Below are 21639 nucleotides of genomic sequence, written 5' to 3' on the forward strand. Positions count from 1 at the left end.
TCATTTAATTTTTAAAGTGTCCCATTTCATTTTCAGCTTTTTATTTTATTTCCAAACTGTACAATTTTAATTTCAGTTTTTGATTTTATTTTCATAAGATTTTCGATTTCATTTTCATACTTCAATTTTTTATCATCAGTTTTCGTTTTTACTTTCTATTCACTTCGGTTTTATTTCCAGAATTTTCTATTTGACTTTCGGTTTTCAATGTTATTTTCAGTTTTCAATTTAATTTCCAGATTTTTCTATTTTATTTTATGTTTTTGATTCAATTTTTAGAGTTCTTAGAGTTTCATTTTCAATTTTTAATTTCATTTTCAATTCTTGACGTAGGTAATTTTTAAAATTTTGATTTTGATTTCTGATACTTAATTTTGTTTTAAATTTCCCATTAGGATCAATTTTCAAGATTTTTATTTTAGTTTTCAGTTTTTGTTTTTGATTTTATTTTCGAAGATTCGCACTTCGTTTCAAAAATTCTTCATTTCACATTCAGAATTTTTGATTTTATACTCGCAGCATCTCATTTTATTTTCAAAGTTTTCGCTTTCATTTTCAGTTTCCAATTTTAGGGCTACTAATTTTTGGAGTTTTTGGTTTTTATTTTCAGTTTTTAATTTGGTTTTCATGATTTCTTGATTAGAACAAAGTTTCAATGTCAGTTCCAAATATTGCGTTTTCAAAACGGGCAACTTCCCTCCCCAATTAGGATAAAATTGGAAAAATTAACACATGTTATGTCATTTTTCTAAAATACTAAACACAAAAAATATGATCTTATTTTTTCAATCAGACCCCCTGTCATGGCCCCAATTTCTCAATAAAAATCACTCAGGGTACTAAAGGGCACAGCAGAGGTTGAAATAGAGTTTAACCTTATTTTTCTTCAAGGTGGCAAGTAAGAGGAAAAACGACACGATAAGATCAATAAGCTAAATTTTCGAAGTACCTAAAATTTCCATTATTTCACTCAATTCGGTCTAAAAATAACTAATATTTGAGTATTCTGAGTAAATTCGTCAAGGTTCTACTTGAAATTGGAACGTTTTATGAGCATTTTGAGTTGTAAAACGAAATGGTAACAACTCGTTTACAAGTGGCCCTGTCATGTTTGTCATAGCCGACCAATTTATAGCTAAATATACGTACAATGTTGATAAAAAAAATTAAAAAATTCAAGAAACTGATAATTTTGAAATTGTAGGTACAAAAATAGCGTAAAGTTATATGAAAAAGCACTAAACTTGAAAATACAAGAACAAAAGGCACCAAAACAAGGAATTAACGTTGTTTTCTATTTTTTTTTTTTTCGTTCATTCATTCTTTCTTTTTGTTGTGAAAACGTATTTTCTGTAAACATGTTTTTAGTGGAAAATTTAATCCTTTATAATTTTGATTTTTGGAAAAACCCACGTTTTTATTGCAAAGCTATGGTTCACAAATTTCCATAAATTTTTACCATAGATGCAGGATAATCACGATTTTTAAGCAAGGTATTCCTACAAATTTTCATTTCACGATGTTCTGATTTGAAACAACGTCAGATCATTCGCAGATTTTTCTTCAAAAATCACACCGAACTCACTCATAGAATTGTGTTGAATTTTCAGAGGAAAGACCCGAAAGAGTCAATTCGTGAATAATATTTCATACCGTCATTCGATATCGATGTTGAATTCGAATTAGAACACGATACATAATATTCTTCGATAGAAATAGAGAAGCACACGAGGATATTTCCCAAAATTGCCTCTTGTCAAACTCAAAATAGCTCACAATATGAGCTCGAATCCTTACTCAGAAATTTAAATCTAATCGTATTTTATTTTATTTTGAAAAAACCACTGTTATTATAAAGTTCAATTTTCAAGTCGAACAAAGCACTATCAGAAAAGACTAAATGCCATTTAAATTTAAACTGGCACAACTTCAACCTCCAGAGTATGACCTCAAAAAACAACGAACCTACAACGATAACTCTTATCTTTACTCAAAGTATACGTCTAATGAACAAAACAAAAAAAACTTTCAAAACAAACGCATTTACCTCATTATCCAACGGTTTGGCCGATTTAATATTCAACCCAGCTACTTCAACGACATTTGGAACCATTGGTCGAACAGGGTTCATAGTGAAATGCGTATTCAAAAGCAGCAAACTCACATTCCTGGCGACCTCTTCCAGAGGAGGAACATCTGGTCCGAAAATTCGTTTAGCTATTCGGTCGAAAACTTGCAGCGAATTTTTTCTATACGAGTACATAGAATACAAATTGAGCAAGAAATTCTCTACTCTTTCCAGGAAATTCATTCTGGGTGCGAATCCTCTCAAGAAATGAGGAATGTAGCTGGGATTATACGGTAGTCCTTTGAATTCTGCTACCAAGGTAACTGGAGAATTAGGATTGAAAGTCACTGAAGGTATTTCGAATAACCATCCAAATAACAAGAAGAAATCTGTGTTGAAACTCTCCGTTATTAGTAAATCGTACTTGGATGTTGAATTTATCAAATCCATGATCGGTTTACAGCTGGTAATTTCTTTGTACGAGGGTACAAAAACGAATATTTGATCATTAGATGCGAATCCATTCACGGTCATGGCTTTCATTTGAGGTATAGTTAGAATATCCGGTAAGTGGAAACATTTCGAAATATCGATTTCGTTATAATTCGGAATCGTGTACTTTTTTGGAAACGTATTGTAAACGGTCACATTATGTCCACGTTCGGCTAAAGCTATTAGTAAAGGCTCGAAAACAATGTAATGGCTTTTTGCAGGCAAACTGAATATACCGAGGATTTCGTAAGACGATGCGAAACTCGAGGAACATGAAAAACACACGAAAATTATGAAAAATTTGGCATACATCGTGACTAGTTCTACCGCGAGTGAATTTTCAACAAGAACGACACCACTCTAATGTCTGGATGAGAGCTAGAAAACTGAACCACTTCCCTACCTAGTTTGTTCGTTCGACGGTTCGAAATATTTACCTACTAAATTTTATCGAACGAAGCGCTTATGTAACGAATGGTAATTTTTAACATTAACCAGCTTTGTTTTTTGTGCTGATGATAATACAAGTATTTTAGAGAAGAAGTAGGTATGAAGGTTACGCACAAATGCAAGCTACGATAATTTATAATGGAAAATTTAAACGCTTCGAGATATTGTAATTGAGAGGTTGATCTTTAATAAATGGTCAACAGGCAATCCATTTTTATTCGACAACGAAATTTTTTTGTTTCGGAATTGAAAAATTTATAGGCTGACAATCCATCGACCAACAAGTGGTAAGGGTGGGGGCGGGGATTTTTTGAAATTTTTCTTGTGGAAAGACCTTTTGAAGAGATGACCAATGGCGCGAATCGCAGTCCTCTAGCCCTTTTTTAAAGGCTGCTAAGGGGTGTCAAGATTTTCAGTTAACTTGAAATATTATCAATTTCAGCACCGGATAACTCGATAACCGCGATACCTACCAAAATGGAACTTTTACCAATAGTTAGGGGTTTTGAAAGGCTTTTTGGTGATATCATGAAAATCAGTGTTGCCACTTTTTTTCGTACGAAAAATCAACTCGAAAAGTGTTAAAATGTAGTTTTCACATCGTTCCGACTCTCAAAAATTCTGGAAAAAATATAATATGGACAACTTTTCATGCTGAACAACATATTAAAAAATTGGGATGGTAACATGTTGCAAAGTTGATTTTAAAAAATTTTAAGTTTGCGAAAAAATGCGATTTTCTGATTTAAAACATGAAAAAAAGTTTTGATTGGTGAAGTTGACGTATTTGACCCCTATTTTTACGTATCCGTTGAAAAAGTTGAAAAACCCCCTTCACACGATGTAATCAACTCATCACAAAAAAATCAAAATTCGAAAAAATTCAATTTTCTCCAAACATCAAAAAAAGTTTAAATTTATTCAGTAGTCTTGTTTCGACTTCTTCCTGGCGTATTTCATGAAAAAGTTGATAAAAATTACACTCATAGCAAAAAATAAACGAATTTTAATTTTTTAATAAAGTGTAGTAAATTTCTCTTAAAAACCCATCAAATGAATTTACACTCTAAAACACGAATTACCCACCCCCCCCCCCAATTAGGTATTTGTTTTATAGAACTCTTGAATTTTCTCAAAAAATATGTTTTGATTCGCAAAGTTGAAAATTTACAAATTTTTCATGTCCCAACTGATTTAAGTTGAACGTTTCAATTTCAGCTCAAAATATTTCAAGAACAATTCCATCTGGAAAAAAATTGATTCTCACTCCGATAATGGAAAATTTTATGCTATTCATCTTCAGTTTTTCTCACAAAACACCACAATTTTTGACGGAAAGATTTGATTTTAGTCCTGTGAAGAAAAATCTATGTCTAATATTTTCATAGGTGGAAAATTTTATGGGCTACAATTTAGCTCTCCATCATTTTACTCATGCAACCGTTAGTTTCTCTCAAAAAGTTGACTTACTGTGACGAAAAAAATCGTAGAAAAAAAATCAAATTTTTCATCGCGATCAATATTTGTAATTTCTGCAGTTGAAAATATCTCAAAAACAAAGCTCTCTGGAGAAAAATCGGTTCCCAATCCACTGATGGAAAATTTTAGGCTCTACTATGTATTTTGTTTCCGATTATGTTTTTTCATAGAACCCTTGGCTTTTCTCAAAAATTAATGATTTCTGCGGCCTTGCAGAGCTCAAAAAATCTTCATAACATCAAAATAAGAGCTCAATGTAAATTAACACTGATTGTAAAAAAATTAAAATAATAAAATTTAAACGCCATCATTTTCGATGAGTGTAAAAAGATTTTCTTTTACATAAATCGCTACTTTTTCGCAAAATTTTCGTAACCCTTTCAACTTAAATTCTTACTCCTCCTCCACCTTCAAAAAAAACGAAGTCAAATTTCAAATTAGAAAAAAGTCTGCATTTTGAATTAAAATTATGAAAAAATGAAAAAAATTGCCTCTTTTCAAGTCAGAAATTTTTTCAATCTAAAAAAAATACCTGTATTGCTTTTTTTTAGCGATTCTTCATAGAAATTTTCACAGAATTCACACTGCTTTCAGTTTCACCAAACTTGTAGGGTAAGTACACTGAAAATGAATTCATTCGGATTCCACCAATAAAATGCAATGCAATTTCAAATTTTGTTTAGGTGAGCGTTTTGTTCGCTGGTGGAGTATTTTTTTTCAGCATGTCTCCTTCAAGAAACATTGAAAAAAGCCCAACAGTTAAAAATTCAAAAATCAATGCAGTTTTGAAAAAAAAAAAAATTGTTTAAACTTTTTTCTTGAGATTTACCAAAGTTCTGCCCTTCCACCCCACAATTTAGATCCAATCCAACCAGCAAGCTAGCAATAAAATACAAATGTTTCTCAAAAAGTCAAAATCTCAAAAAAAATTGAAAAACTGAATTTTTTAAGTGATCTAGAAGTGATTTTGATACAATAAGAGAAATGGTGGGTTGAAAAAAAACTTCCTTTTGGTAGAAAATGATGGAAAATTGTTTTATTATTTTGTACTTACATATCAAATAATTTCTCGAAGGTATGAAAAAAATGTCTATAGTGGTTCCAAAAATTTTTCAATAGTCATCTATGACACTTGCCATATAGTCGCTCCCTACCCTCGACATTGCAACAAAGGTTTTTTGGGTAAACAATTGTCAGACTCTCACACAGTAAATTGACAATTTTTCTGACATGAGGCTCAGACTTGGCACTCACGTTTACTCCAGGTTCACTGAGAATTTTCAACGATTTTTTTTCAATATTTCATTCTCATGGCATTGCATTACCTACATTAGAATTTCAAGCATGTAAGTACATAGGTACATACCTACTTTTTGACTTGATAAGCATTTTTTTAAAATTTTTTACAAACTAAAAATATGTCACAAAATATGAGCTAAAAACCATTCTCAGGATTTTATATCAATTTTAGGTATAGGTACCTACTTTATTTTAAAAAATCATTGCTTGAAAAGTTCAATTTTCAAGTCGAACAAAGCACAATTAGAAAAGACTAAAAAAATGTCATTTTACATTTGAAATAGCACAACTTCAACTTCCCAGAATGTGACCTCAAAAAATAACGAACCTAGGAAAGATAACTCTTATCCTTACTCAAAGTACGTATAATGAACAAAAAAAAAAAACTTTCAAAACAAACACATTTACCTCATTATCCAACGATTTGGCGGGTTTAATATTCAACCCAGCTACTTCAACGACATTTGGAACCATTGGTCGAACAGGGTTCAGAGTGAAATGCGTATTCAAAAGCAACAAACTCACATTCCTGGCCACCTCTTCCAGAGGAGGAACATCCGGTCCGAAAATTCGTTCACCTATTTGGTCGAAAACTTGCAGAGAATTTTTTCTATACGAGTACATAGAATACAAATTGAGCAAGAAATTTTCTACTCTTTCTAGGAAATTCATTCTGGGTGGAAATCCTCTCGAGAAATGAGGAATGTAGCTAGGATTATACGATAATCCTTTAAATTCCGCTACCAAGGTAACTGGAGAATTAGGATTGAAAGTCACCGTAGGTATTCCGAATAACCATCCAAATAACAAGAAGAAATCTGTGTTGAAACTCTCAGTTATTAGTAAATCGTATTTGGATGTTGAATTTATCAAATCCATGATCGGTCTACAGCTGGTAATTTCTTTGTACGAGGGTACAAAAGCGAATAGTTGATCATTAGATGCGAATCCATTCACGGTCATGGCTTCCATTTGAGGTATAGTTAGAATATCCGGTAAATGGAAACATTTCGAAATATCGATTTCGTTATAATTCGGAATCGTGTACTTTTTTGGAAACGTATTGTAAACGGTCACATTATGTCCACGTTCGGCTAAAGCTATAAGTAAAGGCTCGAAAACAATGTAATGGCTTTTTGCAGGCAAACTGAATATACCGAGGATTTCGTAAGACGATGCGAAACTCGAGGAACATGAAAAACACGCGAAAATGATGAAAAATTTGGCGTACATCGTGACTAGTTCTACCGCGAGTGAATTTTCAACAAGAACGACACCACTCTAATGTCTGGATGAGAGCTAGAAAACTGAACCACTTCCCTACTCTATTCCATAGTTTGTTTCGTTCGATGGTTCTAAACATTTACATACTGAATTTTATCGAACGAAGCGCTTATGGAAATGGAACGAATTGGACATTTTAACATTAGCCAGCTTTGTTTTTTGTGCTGATAATAGTACAAGTACATATTTTAGAGAAGAAGTATGAAGGTTACGCACAAATGCAAGCTACGATAATTTATAATGGAAAATTTAAACGCTTCGAGATATTGTATTGAGAGGTTGACCTAAGCAATCCATTTTTATTCGACAGCGAAATTTTTTTGCTTTGGAATTAAAAAATTTATATGCTGAAAATCCATCAGGGTGATTCCACGTCAATTCGACCAAGAAATGGTAAGAGCGGGGGGCAGGGAATTTTTGAAATTTTTCTTGTGGAAAGACATGTTGAAAAGATGACCAATGGCGCGAATCGCAGCCCTCTAGCCTTTTTTTAAAGGCTACTAGGGGGTGTCAAAATTTTCAGTGAACTTGAAATATCACCCATTTCAGCAGCGGATAACTCGATAACCCCGATACCTACCAAAATGGAACTGTTTCCAATAGTTAGGGGTTTTGAAAGGCTTTTTGGTGATATCATAAAAATCAGTGTTGCTACTTTTTTTCGTACGAAAAATTAGCTCGAAAAGTTTCAAAACGTAGTTTTTATATCGTTCCGACTCTGAAAAATTCTGAAAAAAATATATTATGAGCAACTTTTCATCCTGAACATCATATTGAAAAATTGGGATGGCATTATGTCGTAAAAATGCGATTTTTTTATTTAAAACGTGAAAAAAAGGTTTGACTAGTGAAGTGGTGAAGTTGACCCATTTGACCCCTAGTTTTACGTATCGGTTGAAAAAGTTGAAAACCCCCTTTCACTCAATGAAATGAACTCATCACAAAAAAAATCAAAATTCGAAAAAATTCAATTTTCAATTCCAAACATCAAAAAAAGTTTAATTATTCAATTGTCTTATTTTGACCTCTTTCTGACGTATTTCATGAAAAAGTTGATAAAAATTGAAGAGTCCGCGGAAAGAACCAGGTAAGTCAATTTTTTTCAAAAATGAGTTAGGGATGAATTAAATTCACACTGAGGAGTAGAAAAATGTAGTCCATTTAGATTTTGAAAAAAATTGATGATTTTGAAAAAAATAGATTTTTTGTGATTAAAATGACCTTTAAAAAAAAGAGGAGGGGAGAGAAATGAGCCGAGACCAAATGTGAGGCGACAGGAAGAAAATTTCAACATTCTTAACTATTTAGAATGCGAAAATTTTCCATTATGTCATCATGATAATAGATTTTCATCGAATTCAAGTTGTTGCAAAACACTAATTTTTCGATTCTTTGCTGGATTTTTTCACGAAATCAGTGACTTTTCAACTCGTGACTGGTGTATCTCTTCATTTTTTTCCTACTATGCCTCAAGTTGTGTTTGTGGGATGTTGTGTGATGTATTTCCAATCATTACTTTGATGAAATTCAAATTCACTACAAAATTGGAGCATTCTGATACTTCAAAACGCCGTAACACAAAAGTTTAAAAAAAAGACTTGCCTGGTTCTTTCCGTGGACTCCTCAATTTTACACTCATAGCAAAAAAATTAAAATTCGTTTATTTTTAATAAAGTGCAGTAAATTCTATTTTAAAAAACCATGAAATGAATTTACAATCCAACACGAATCCCCCCCACCCTGATTAGATATTTATTATAGAACTCTTGGGCTTTCTCCAAAAATATGTTTTGATTGGCGAAGGAAAAATTTACAAATTTTTAATGTCCTAACCGATTCAAGTTGAACTTTTCAATTTCAGCTCAAAATATTTCAAGAACAAATTCCTTATGGAGAAAACTTGATTCTCGCTCCGATGATGGAAATTTTTATGCTAATTTTTCTTTCGTTTTTCTCACAAAAAACCAGAATTTTTGACGAGAAGATTTGATTTTAGTTCTCTGGAGGAAAATATATTATGTCTAATATTTTCACTGGTGGAAAATTTTATGATCTACAATTTAGCACCTCATCATTTTACTCATGCAACCACTAGTTTCTCTCAAAAAGTCGACTTTCTGTGATGAAAAAACCCGTAAGAAAAAAATCAATTTTTCATCCCGATCTGTATTTCCAATTTCAGTTCAAAATATCTCAAAAACAAAGCTCTCTGAAGAAAAATCGGTCTCCAATCCACTGATCGGAAATTTCAGGCTCTACTATGTATTTTGTCTCTCAAAATTAATGATTTCTGTGGCCTTGCAGAGCTCAAAAAATCTTCGTAACATCAAAATGAAAGCTCAATGTAAATTAACACTGATTGTAAAAAAATTTGACAAATTTTGGAAACCCCATATAAAATTTTAATGCCATAATTTTCGATGAGTCTGAAGGATTTTCTTTTAAATCGCTACTTTTTTGCAAAATGTTCAGAACCCTCTCAACTTGAACTCTTATCCCTCCTCTTCCGCTTCCTCCTCCTTCTCCTCAAAACAAAGTCAAATTAAAAAATGTAAAGGTCTGTATTTTGAATTAAAATTATGAAAAAATAAAAAAATTGTCTTTTTTTTAAGTCGGAAATTTTTGAAATTATTTAAAAAATATATCGCCTTTTTTTAATGACTCTTCTTAGAAATTTTCACAGAGTTCACACTACTTTCACCTAGCTTGTAGGGTAAGTACACTAGAAATGAATGCGTTCAGCTTCCAGCAATAAAATTCAATGTATGTAATTTCAAATTTTGCTATAATTACCTATAGGTAAACGTTTTGTTCGCCAGTGAAATATTTTTTTTTAGCATGTCCCCTTCAAAAAACATTGAAAAAAGGTGAAAAGCTAAAAATTCAAAAACCAATAAAGTTTTGAATGAATTCTTTGTTAGTATTTTTTTTATGAGATTTACCAAAGTCCTTTACTCTTTCACCACTCAATTTAGATCCAATTCAACCAGAAAGCTAGCAATAAAATCATAGTTTACTATTTTATAAATGATTCTCAAAAAGTCAAAATTTCAAAAAAAAATGAAAAACTGAATTATTTAAGTGATCTAGAAGTGATTGATACAATAAGAGAAATGGTGGATTGGGAAAAAAACCTCCTTTTTGGTAGAAAATGATGGGAATTATACCATTATACATATTTGTACTCACATATTAAATACTTCCTCGAAGGTACGAAAAAAATGTCAATAGTTGTTCCAAAAATTTTTTAATAGTTTTTTTTTCAATATTTCATTCTCGAGGAATTACACTTGACATTAAAATTTCAAGCAGCTGCACATTACATACTTTTGGAATAATTAATTTGGACTTGATACACATTTTTTTCAATTTTCTCGCATCGTAAAATTTTTTCTGTTTTTACTCGTATGGACATTTTACAGTTTCTTAAAACCAATTTTAGGTACGATTCAATCATGGTTTCCGTGAATTTTTGATCGATTATTATAACTTTGATTACCACTTTTCGAATAAATTTTCACAATATTGTGTGATACCTTTGAAAGTGTTACAACATTTTTCAACATTCCTTATCATTTGCACAACTTTTCAAACCATTTTAGCAATTTAAATTTCAAACAACAATTTGTGGGAATTTCCATTATTTTTACGCGAACTTATTTCAATAGGTAGACTTTTAACTCAGTTATGCAACATACATTCACTACCTAGTAATCTTCGAAAGATTCCAATCTTGAAAAAAATCCACCAAATGCCTCTCTCAACCCTGCTATCAAAGAGATACCCCTCGTTCTAAACCTAATAGATCAAAAAACTATTCAAAATACTAACCTCGGGTAACGGCTGGCTTTGTTTAATATGTAACCCAGCAATTTCTACAACATTCGGCACCATAGGTCTGGGAATCCCGTACGAGAAATGAATATTCAACAAAAGCAGACTAACTTTTTTCACCACATCTCTCATCCTCGATACAGAGTTACCAAATATCTCGCGAGTCATTTCATCATAGACATCTCGACTTCTGTACTCGTACGAAATACGAGTATAATAATTCATCAAAGTATTACTCAATCTCTGGAAAAAATTCATCTTGGACGTGTATCCATTAAACTCCACCGCGAGATAGGAAGGATTAGCAGGTAACCCCATCAATTCACTATGCCAGGGCATTGGAGCAGTCGAATGAGTGGCGATAATCGGAATATTCAACTTTTCGCCGAATAGTAAGGATACTTCATTGTGAAATATTTCGGTTATCAGCACGTCGTATTTTTGCGAAGTATTCCACAGATCCATTAATGGTTTACATTTTGCTATTTCGTCGTATTTAGGGAACACTATGGCTAATAAATCGACCAGATTGAATCCAGTTTTGCCGATATTTTTCATCAGTTGAATTTCCGGCTCGCTGGAGAACTCGAGACAGTATGAAATATCAATTTCGTGATAATTAGGAATAGTCTGACTTTTTGGAAACGTATCGTAAATTGTCACGTTATGTCCTCGATTGGCCAATTCCACAATGAAAGGATCATAAACTGCGTAGTGACTTTTGCCAGGATACGGAAACAGGGCGAGAATGTTGTAAGAATTCACACAAGTCAACATTACGCACGACATAAGTAATACTCGAAACATCGAACAGCACATTTTTAAACCGAAAGATTATCAGAACCACGCCACGAAGTAACTGATTTCAAACTAAATATTTGCGTTAAAAAAAAAAATGTTAACGTCGAGTTGAAAAATTTTCGTAACTTTTGATTCGTTTATTATCTTTGTTAGTTTTAGCCAACAGCTCGTTAACGAAGATACGAGTACGTTTGAAAAAAAGCGTCGACAGATTTTTTTAAAGAACTTTAATTACTCGCACGGATTCGGGTAAATACCTAATTGCGATGCATTTACAAAGTAGGTAAATCCGAAGCGTAGGTAGTCGAACATTGACAAAGAAACTCGCGCACGAAAATTATGAATAAGAATGTATAAGACGAGAAAATGTACTGTTTTTAATTGATGATTTTTCGTATGTTTGTAGCGAAATTCAATGAATTGAAGAAAACAGTGCCAATAAAATAAACGAAGAGGGAATTCTGGGAAATTGTTACGGTGGAGATTAAAAACTGTAGTACTGCTTATCTGCAATATAAATTTGAATTCCACGTTTTATCACGTCTAGATAACGTAGGGTTTTCCATCGATGAAATATTCGTCAACATTTCAGAAACCTACCTACGAGTATCAATTAAAGTGCACCTTAATTGATAGGTACTCATAATTCTTGACTGAAAAAAAAAATCGCAAAAAAAACTTATAGCTTATTCCTCTCATAAAATTTTGAAAAGTGTGGCCAAAATAAAAAAAAAGAGCTCTACACATTTCTAACAAATAACTTTCGATTCAAACGAAGCATCCCATAAAAAAGTACCAACTTCCTCGTAGGTATAATAATAACGATGGACCTAAAGTCAAAAATTCACTTTTTTTACCCTGGAGGGAGATCAAATAAGTTTTGGAGGATTGAAACTAACAAAAAGCACACCTCTGATACCTTCCCATTGTACGTACCAAATTTAGATCGGCTAGATCAATTTTAGAGGGTGGAACCTCATCATCAAAAATGACAAGAAAGTAAAGTTTTTTTCATCATAAATGAGATGGAGATGACCTAAAATTCTGAAATCCGGATATCACTTGAACTGTTCTCAAGTTCTGGCTTTTTCATCAGCAGAGTGGAACTCTGAATTCAACTCCACTTCAAAAAATGAGTCAAAACTTTCTTTTATAACTCTTTTTCCGTCAAAGAGTTCAAATTCTAACCCATCCCATCTGAAAAAGACGAAAAAGTTTGAAACTTCTTTCGCAACTCTTTTTCATTTTTTCTTTTTTTAAACACTTCCTCGAGTAACAAAAATTTGGAGGTCAAGGTCAATCATGCTTCTCAGAACTTGAGAATTTTTCCAACATTTTTGAAAATCAGTAAATTGATGTCAAAGATTTTTTGAACTCTTCAAAACTATTTTATAAAAGAATTTGAAATCATACAATATTGTTGATTCGGTTTTTAGAAAATTTCTATTAATCTGGCTACTTAATCTTACACTTACAGTCCAAGAAAAATTACCTTTCTGCAAATTTTCAACTTTGTCCTTCTCCATTCGAAGGTTCAATCTGGCTAAAAATGGTGAAAATTTGGAATTTTTTTCAGTTTATAGGCCCATGAAGCACGTTTTGAAGATATGGTGAAAATAAGTAAGTGTTATCACACTTTTAAATAGACTAACGAAATATGGTACCTATCCAACAGAATTTTTTAGACAAAAATCACTACTTTTTCACTACATTTTCACCGACACATTGAAAAACATTTCCAAAAAATTTTTGCCCCCCTTATAACAAATTTTTTCAACTTTTTTGGAGTTATTCAGAGGATGTCACCTTTAAACACTGATGTGACATTTTTTTCAATTTCAAAGTAATCAAGAACGCTGAACGAAGCGAGGGAAAAAGCTCTCCAGAACTCATACGTACAAATTCAAAAAACCAATACCCAACTCTACAAAATTATCAATTTTTGATATCAGAAGTTGATTTTGTTGTCCTTGTCATGTTTCAAATATAAAAATTATTATTTTTAGATTTCAATTTTGAACAAGATAAGAAAATTGAGGAGGTGGATAGCAGAACGCAATAACTCCAAAATTACAAAAATTGAGTTAGATATCTATCCTTATGTAAAATTCAACGGGGAATCCATTCCCGGTGTCAGATTTTGTCCATCAGTTGAATATCATAGCACAATCGAGGAAAACAAGTCTGATTTTAGAGCTAAATGCATTAAAAAATGAGATTTTGTTTGCAAAACGCAATAACTCCCCCACTACTTTTTATACATTTCAGTTGCGCAGATGTGGTAACACTGTTTTTTTTCATCGGGTAGATACTGAAACTCATTGGGTAGGAGTTACTAAAAAAAATCGTGCTTTCGTTCCCACTCTCTGAATGCTATATCACAGACAGGAATTGTTTGAATTTCGCATTCCAGTTTTGTATTGAAAATTTTCGATTCAACATACTTTTTTTCTATAATTTTTCAATTTTTTCAAATAAAAAATACGTCTTTTTTGCAGAAAAACACCCAAAAAAAAAATTTGCGTTCAAAACGCAATAACTTTTTTTTCTTTTCCTCTCTGTGCTTACCCAGGTGACCAAAATTTTGAAATTGAGTGGAAATTTTATTTATGGCACCCTCCCCTTTCATTTGACACCAATTTTGGAACTCGACCCCCCACCCTTCCCCTCCTGACCATTTTTCCTAATTTCCCAAAAAAAACAAAAATGGAGTTATTGCGTTCTGCTATCCACCTCCTCAATTGGCCTCAGTGAAAGTGAAAAGGGAAGAATTTTTGAAAATTCATTAATCGAAAACTTGAATGAAGTATTTTTTATGCGAGAAGTCGATTTTGCTAGTCCATAAGCGCGATCGAAGCAAGGACAAAAGCTTTCGAAAATTAATAATTCAAAAACTTATTTAAGATCATTTTTGATATGATAAGTTCATTTTTTTCAGCTTTGATATTTTTCTAATTGAAACAATAATTTTTTAGAAATTTAAATCTTGGAATAGAAAAGAAAATCAACCTGAGCCCAGCGAGGCAGAAACTTTGGAAAATGTGGGATTCGAGTCAAAAAGCTTATTTTTGTGACTATATAGTTCTACCACATGTGAATTTTTTTTACAAGGAACGACACTACTCTATGTCTATAAGAGCTAGAAAACTGAACCATATTTCCGATGCTTCTTTTCGTTCAAAATATGTACCTATGTACTCAATTTTATCGAACGGAGCGCTCATGTAACGAATGGTATTTTTAACATTGACCAGCGATGTTCTTCGTGCTGATAATATCATTGTCCTTTTTAGAATGTCCGTAACTTTCCACTGAATTTTTTTCGGAAAAAGTTGACGTCATAATACGAGTAGAGTAGGTATTATTATGGAGGCATTTAGGTAAGTATAATATTTACTTAAGTAACAAAATTTCTGTCATTTTCTACAGAAAAGTAAAATAAATCCAATCATTATGAAAAAATGGAAAAAATGGTGTTTTTTTTCCAATACAACTTTTCGTCGACTGGCCAAAAATTGGCACTCTTGAACAATTCTGACAAAAAATGGGACCTTTTTTGACAATTTTGACAAAAATGGACACTTTTTGACCACTGTGCCAAAAATGAACAATTCTCGACTACTTTACCAAAAATTGACGCTTTTCGATATTTTGTTCCAGAAATTGACACTTTTCGACAACTTTTCCAAAAATTGAAAAGGGCATAGGTGAGTAAGATAGGCGAATCGGCCCCCGGCACATTCAGCGATGAAATTCTGGTGGTAGGTAGGTACCATCAAGATACTTTAATCCGCCAAGTTACAGACCTGTATCTTGAGTGGCTCTTGAGTAATGGGCTAATTACTCAAAACGGCCTCAGGCCTTTTTCTCCAGATTAGCTCGACCGATTTTTTTCAAACCTTGACCAATGTGTAGCTATACACGAGGGGCTTCCATGAAAAAATTTTGAGTTCCCCCCCACAATTGTTCCCCCCTCAAATATTCGACTCAAAATTTGAGTGCCTTCCTTACCTATGAAGTACACTCGGCACACTTTTCAAATTCATGTTTTTAGATACCTTATTGACCCCAAAGTAACATATTTTTTTCCAAAATTGTACCTCATTGGGCACATGGTCAAAAACGAGGGGAGAACCAGTCATAATGAGCAAAAAAGGCCAAAAAGCACAATATTCGCGAACACAATTGAGAAGCTAAAAATTAATTATTCAACAGATACTCATTTTTTCGAGTCACGAAAATAAATCAATACCAATGAGCGATAAATACATTGACCCCTCAATTGAGCTGTTGTGACCCCCTCCCCCTCTTTTTTTGAGGGGGTCAGAACGATCAAGGCAATATGGATGTCGTTTCCATATGATTTCAACCTGCTAAGCACGAATATGATGTTAATTCTTCGATTAGACGACCCCAAGCCAAATGAGACTCGGATGGGGCACTGTAACCCCTCCCCTCCTCCTATTTTTTTGAGTCCAGATTTTTTTAGGCAATATTAATTACTCAACAGGTACACCTACTCATTTTCTCGAGTCACCAAAAAAAGATCATTACTAAGATGCAATAAATGTATTGCCCCATCAATTGAGCTGCTGTACCCTCTCCCCCTATTGGGGTGGGGTGGGGGGGGTCAAAACGATCGAGGCAATATGGGTGTCATTTCCATATGATTCAAACCTGCTGAGCACGAATATGATGTCAATTTTTTGACTACAGGACCCCCAGTGGAATAAGCCTCGGATTGGGCACTGCAGCCCCTGCCCTCCTCTTATTTTTTGGGTACAGAGCTATCGTTTTCAGACAAATCAAGCCTACTGAACACGAATTTGTTGTCTAATATTTCAATTAGAGTGTCTTTAGTGTCTCATTCGGAAAATTCATGGTTCATAGTGCAAAATTCCAAAATAATTCTTAAAAGATGAATGAAAAAAAAACTCATGATACAGTTGAGGTAAAAAACATGTTTTTAATTGTTGAGAGCGTGTAAGAGAAAAATATACAAAAAATAGGTATAACAAAATAGAAGAAATGTAGGTCTATACAAAAGTAATAGGTATGGGTAGGTGTTCATTTACACTTTTAAAAAAATGTAAGATTCATTAGAAAATTAGCAATGTGTTAAATACCTATCTACGTTGTACTTGAGTCAAAGTCCATTTATTAAACAGAACAACAAAAGCAGCTCAGTGACTATTCATCCCTTCACGCAGATATGTAGAGTCCAAAGTTCAATTTCTACCAACCCAATTGGTGTAAAGCATGTCATCAGCAAATAAGGAACCACGAGGGGGACTGTGATTCATAGACAAAAAATTGACATCATATTCGTGCTCAGCAGGTTTGAATCATATGGAAATGACACCCATATTGCCTCGATCGTTTTGACCCCCCCCCACCCCACCCCAATAGGGGGAGAGGGTACAGCAGCTCAATTGATGGGGCAATACATTTATTGCATCTTAGTAATGATCTTTTTTTGGTGACTCGAGAAAATGAGTAGGTGTACCTGTTGAGTAATTAATATTGCCTAAAAAAATCTGGACTCAAAAAAATAGGAGGAGGGGAGGGGTTACAGTGCCCCATCCGAGTCTCATTTGGCTTGGGGTCGTCTAATCGAAGAATTAACATCATATTCGTGCTTAGCAGGTTGAAATCATATGGAAACGACATCCATATTGCCTTGATCGTTCTGACCCCCTCAAAAAAAGAGGGGGAGGGGGTCACAACAGCTCAATTGAGGGGTCAATGTATTTATCGCTCATTGGTATTGATTTATTTTCGTGACTCGAAAAAATGAGTATCTGTTGAATAATTAATTTTTAGCTTCTCAATTGTGTTCGCGAATATTGTGCTTTTTGGCCTTTTTTGCTCATTATGACTGGTTCTCCCCTCGTTTTTGACCATGTGCCCAATGAGGTACAATTTTGGAAAAAAATATGTTACTTTGGGGTCAATAAGGTATCTAAAAACATGAATTTGAAAAGTGTGCCGAGTGTACTTCATAGGTAAGGAAGGCACTCAAATTTTGAGTCGAATATTTGAGGGGGGAACAATTGTGGGGGGGAACTCAAAATTTTTTCATGGAAGCCCCTCGTGTATAGCTACACATTGGTCAAGGTTTGAAAAAAATCGGTCGAGCTAATCTGGAGAAAAAGGCCTGAGGCCGTTTTGAGTAATTAGCCCATTACTCAAGAGCCACTCAAGATACAGGTCTGTAACTTGGCGGATTAAAGTATCTTGATGGTACCTACCTACCACCAGAATTTCATCGCTGAATGTGCCGGGGGCCGATTCGCCTATCTTACTCACCTATGCCCTTTTGACTTGGTCACAGAACGTTATAAACAAGTTTGGTAAAAATCAAGACTTTTGTTTGGCAATTTTGTATAACAAGAAGAAGACGTTTAAAATTTGAACAGAATGCGAAAATCAATTCGTTTTGGATGTTGGGAATGGGAGGACGGAGGAGGGTGCAAATAAATTATGGACGACTAATAAGTTTCGAGAATTACCGTACCCCCAATAAAGAGGTGCCAAAAAAAGGCCTGGATGTGGTACATAAAAAAGGAGCACATTCTGAAATAATACATACCTACTTTTGAGGGCTTAAAATGCCAAGGTCATTCGTGCAAATTTAAATACTTGGTATCTAACAGAATTTTTTTTGAAAAAAATCACTACTTTTTCATTTTTTGTAACCACTTTACTCGACCCCTCAGCCCTCACCCCCCCCTCCACACAAAAAATTTGACGAAATCATATTTTTACAGAAAAATTTTCAAAAACATTGAAATTGGAAGAAAATTATCGATTTTTTCAACCATTTGAAGGGTTTTGCTGCGCGTTTGAATTTTTTTCATTTTTTTTTACTATGTTTTACCGTTGGACTAAATTCACTACCTTTTCACTTCTTTCGCCACCCGTTATGATACCCTGTATTTTGAAAAAAGTGACGCTAAAATTAATGTGGACGGTTTTTAGACCACTTTTTTGAAAATCTATTTCCAAAATATACCCGAAGACTCCAGAACAGCCCAAACCCACCTCCAATCGTCTCTCAGCATATTAAAAATGGTGTACTAAGTAAATTTCATTTCAACAACTCAATTTGGTAAAATGTAGTGGAAATTTCAAATTTCAAAAATCTACTAGGTGCTCCAAAACTACCATTCAAAATGATTCGAAATTGTTTCCAATTGATTTGGAGGGTCCAAAACATGGCACACACCAAATTTCAGCTCTCTTGGTCTATTTAGTAAAATTTGGATTTTTTCCATATTTGGCCCACTCAAGTTTGATTTTTCAAAAATTCACTAAAAATGAAAATCGTTTGTGAACTCGAAAATTTGATTTACTGTTTCCAAATTCGTATTCGGAAAATCAGACCACCTCAATTCAAACCTGATGGACAATTATTTCAGCTGATTTTCAAATTCCATGATGTTGGAATTTTTTTTTTTTTTTGATTTGCCATTAAAAATAAAAAGTCATAAAGTGTAGAAGTGACTTACCTACGTAACTTTTTTCATAAGGATTATAAAATTACTTGCTTACTCTCATACGCGAGTTCATTCTATCATTTTTGGAAGGAAATTTGTACTCACCTGAAACAAGAAAAATTAGGGTGGATTAGTTAGTTATAAAATTACTGATCATACTTAATCAACAGATACATAATTATATAAAATATATAATAATGGTCGAAGGCCAAAAAATTCTGACGATCTCTATTATTCAATGAAGAGCCAGAAATGAATATTTACATAAAGAGTACCTATCATAAAAATTGTAAAATTAATTGTGAAAATCACTCAAAAATATCAAAAATTGATGGACCATCAGAAAACGACAAAAATTTAAGAAAATGTCTCATTTGGATACAATTTTGCACCGACTGCTAAGATTACCTATTAAAAAATACACGAGTTACGAAGAATTAATCAGAAATTCTCAAAATTGAATAATGATTCGTCAAAACTGCAAATAGTGTAATAAAATTAGTCAAATTGAACCCCCTCCCCCTCCATAATTGAAAATTACCAGAAGGTGCATGGTATCTATAATAAAGGGATTTTTTTTGAAAAAAAAACACTACTTTTTTCAAACAAATTTTTAGAAAGCTCTGCACTCGACGGCCTCGACCCCTTCTCCTCTTCCACACACAAAAAAAAATTAACAAATTCATTAAAATCACTACTTTCAATACCTTGAAATACCTACTTTTTAAAATAATTTCCAATCACCCACTTTGATAACCTTGTTAACTAGGTACTATTATTTCGGTTCTCGGAATATCAATGATTTAATAATTTTTTGGGTTTTTCATTATCTTTACACTTCAGTGATATCGATAATGAACATACGAGTATAATACGAGCTTTTATAAACTAGGTATTCTTTAAAATAGGGTCACACACATATCACTCATCATTACAACGTCTAATTGTCTAAGGTGAAAGACGAGATCAAAAGACGCGCACACCATCAAAAAAAAATTATAATCTATATGTATAGCGATGATTAAAAACAATGAAGTCATACAGTGTTGCCAAAAGTTGTAAAATTCAATTCAAAACATGCAACAAAATTCTCTTTTTTCTGAAACAATAACCAAGTCATCAACTCACCTCTGGACAGGGTTTACTACTTTTAATATTCAATCCTCCGACATCGATCACATTAGGTACGAGAGGTTTGGGCCAATTATACGTAAAATGATTATACACCAGCATAAGATCGACTTTACTCGCGATATCTTTCATTTTAGAGACAGAACTGCCAAAAATTTTGGGCGCCATTTCATCGTATTTCGCTCTACATTCGTATTCGTACATAAACAAAGAGTACCAAAATATCAAAAAATTGTTCGTTCTTTCGAAAAAGCTCATTTTAGGAAGATATCCAGTCCACTGAATAGCGAGATAAGATGGATTATTAGGCAATCCCATCTGTTGCGAATGCCACGGAAGTGGTACATTTGTATGGAAGGCGATCGTAGGAATGTTTAATTTTTCACCGAATAGAAAGAACACATCTGTATTAAAAGCTTCGGTTATCAAAACGTCGTAATGTTCGGTGGTATTCCATAATTCCATCAGTGGCTTACACGTGGATATCTCTTCGTACGAGGGGATGAATTCGAATAGTAAGTGGACAGCGCTGAATCCAGTCCTGGCCATATCTTTCATTTGATCAATTCCAACTTTCGCAGGTAATCGGAAGCATTCGGAAATATCGACTTCGTGATAGTTCGGTACAGAGTGGGGTTTTGGAAACGTGTTGTAATTGACGACATTGTGGCCCTTTTGGGCCAATTCTACCATCAGAGGATTGAAAACAGCGTAATGACTTTTACCAGGGAATGGAAACAAACCGAGGATCTTGTACGAGTTTGCGAGGCTTAGAAGTGATACGAACGCGAACACAATCAACATATTTACAAACTGACGAATATTTATTCGAATACGAGCAACAACTACGTAGATCGACGAGTAACTAAAATGCGAACTAAATATGTACATACTTAGTAAAAATATTCGTGTCTTTGAAAGAATCAAACATAATTAAGACTTTTTTCATTAATTTTGATAGGTACTGACATGAATGGTAAACCATCAATCAATTCTTGGAACCATCGGACCGTAATCGTTTGCGGCGTAATTGTATTTTTATCGCGTTTAAAAATAATATCTTGAATGCAATGTAACTGAATGGGTGGAGTTTCTTCTTTACATGCGTTTTATTGACGCAATAATCACTAGGCAACTATTTTGAACTTTTTTTTTGTGTTTGGGTTGAAAATAGGCTTAATCTATAGTTTAGACCCTAAAACAAAAAACAGAGTGAGTTTTTTAAATTTGAGTTGTTTTTGTGGTCAGGAGAGACTGTCAAAGTTGCGAAAATGGCCTTGGTTTTTTTCGCAAAGCAATACT

General features: G+C 33.4%; 1 protein-coding gene across 21 annotated transcripts in view; it reads right to left on the minus strand.

The window, feature by feature from the left end:
* Window positions 1–21639, minus strand: part of LOC135844663 (UDP-glycosyltransferase UGT5-like) — a 448533-nt gene that overhangs the window by 249969 nt on the left and 176925 nt on the right. Inside the window, exon 1 of one of the 21 annotated variants that reach the window (XM_065362928.1) lies at window positions 20335–21156. The exons of 18 other annotated variants lie outside the window; for them this stretch is intronic. In XM_065362928.1, the coding sequence (XP_065219000.1) occupies window positions 20335–21141 (807 nt within the window). In that variant the 5' untranslated portion in view covers window positions 21142–21156. Of the gene's footprint in view, window positions 1–2047; window positions 2888–10903; window positions 11772–20334; window positions 21157–21639 lie in introns of those variants that run through there. 2 more of the 21 variants (XM_065362951.1, XM_065362950.1) reach the window with 2 other exon arrangements.

The sequence above is a fragment of the Planococcus citri genome, chromosome 4 (genome assembly GCF_950023065.1).
Source record: "Planococcus citri chromosome 4, ihPlaCitr1.1, whole genome shotgun sequence".
NCBI lineage: Eukaryota > Metazoa > Arthropoda > Insecta > Hemiptera > Pseudococcidae > Planococcus > Planococcus citri.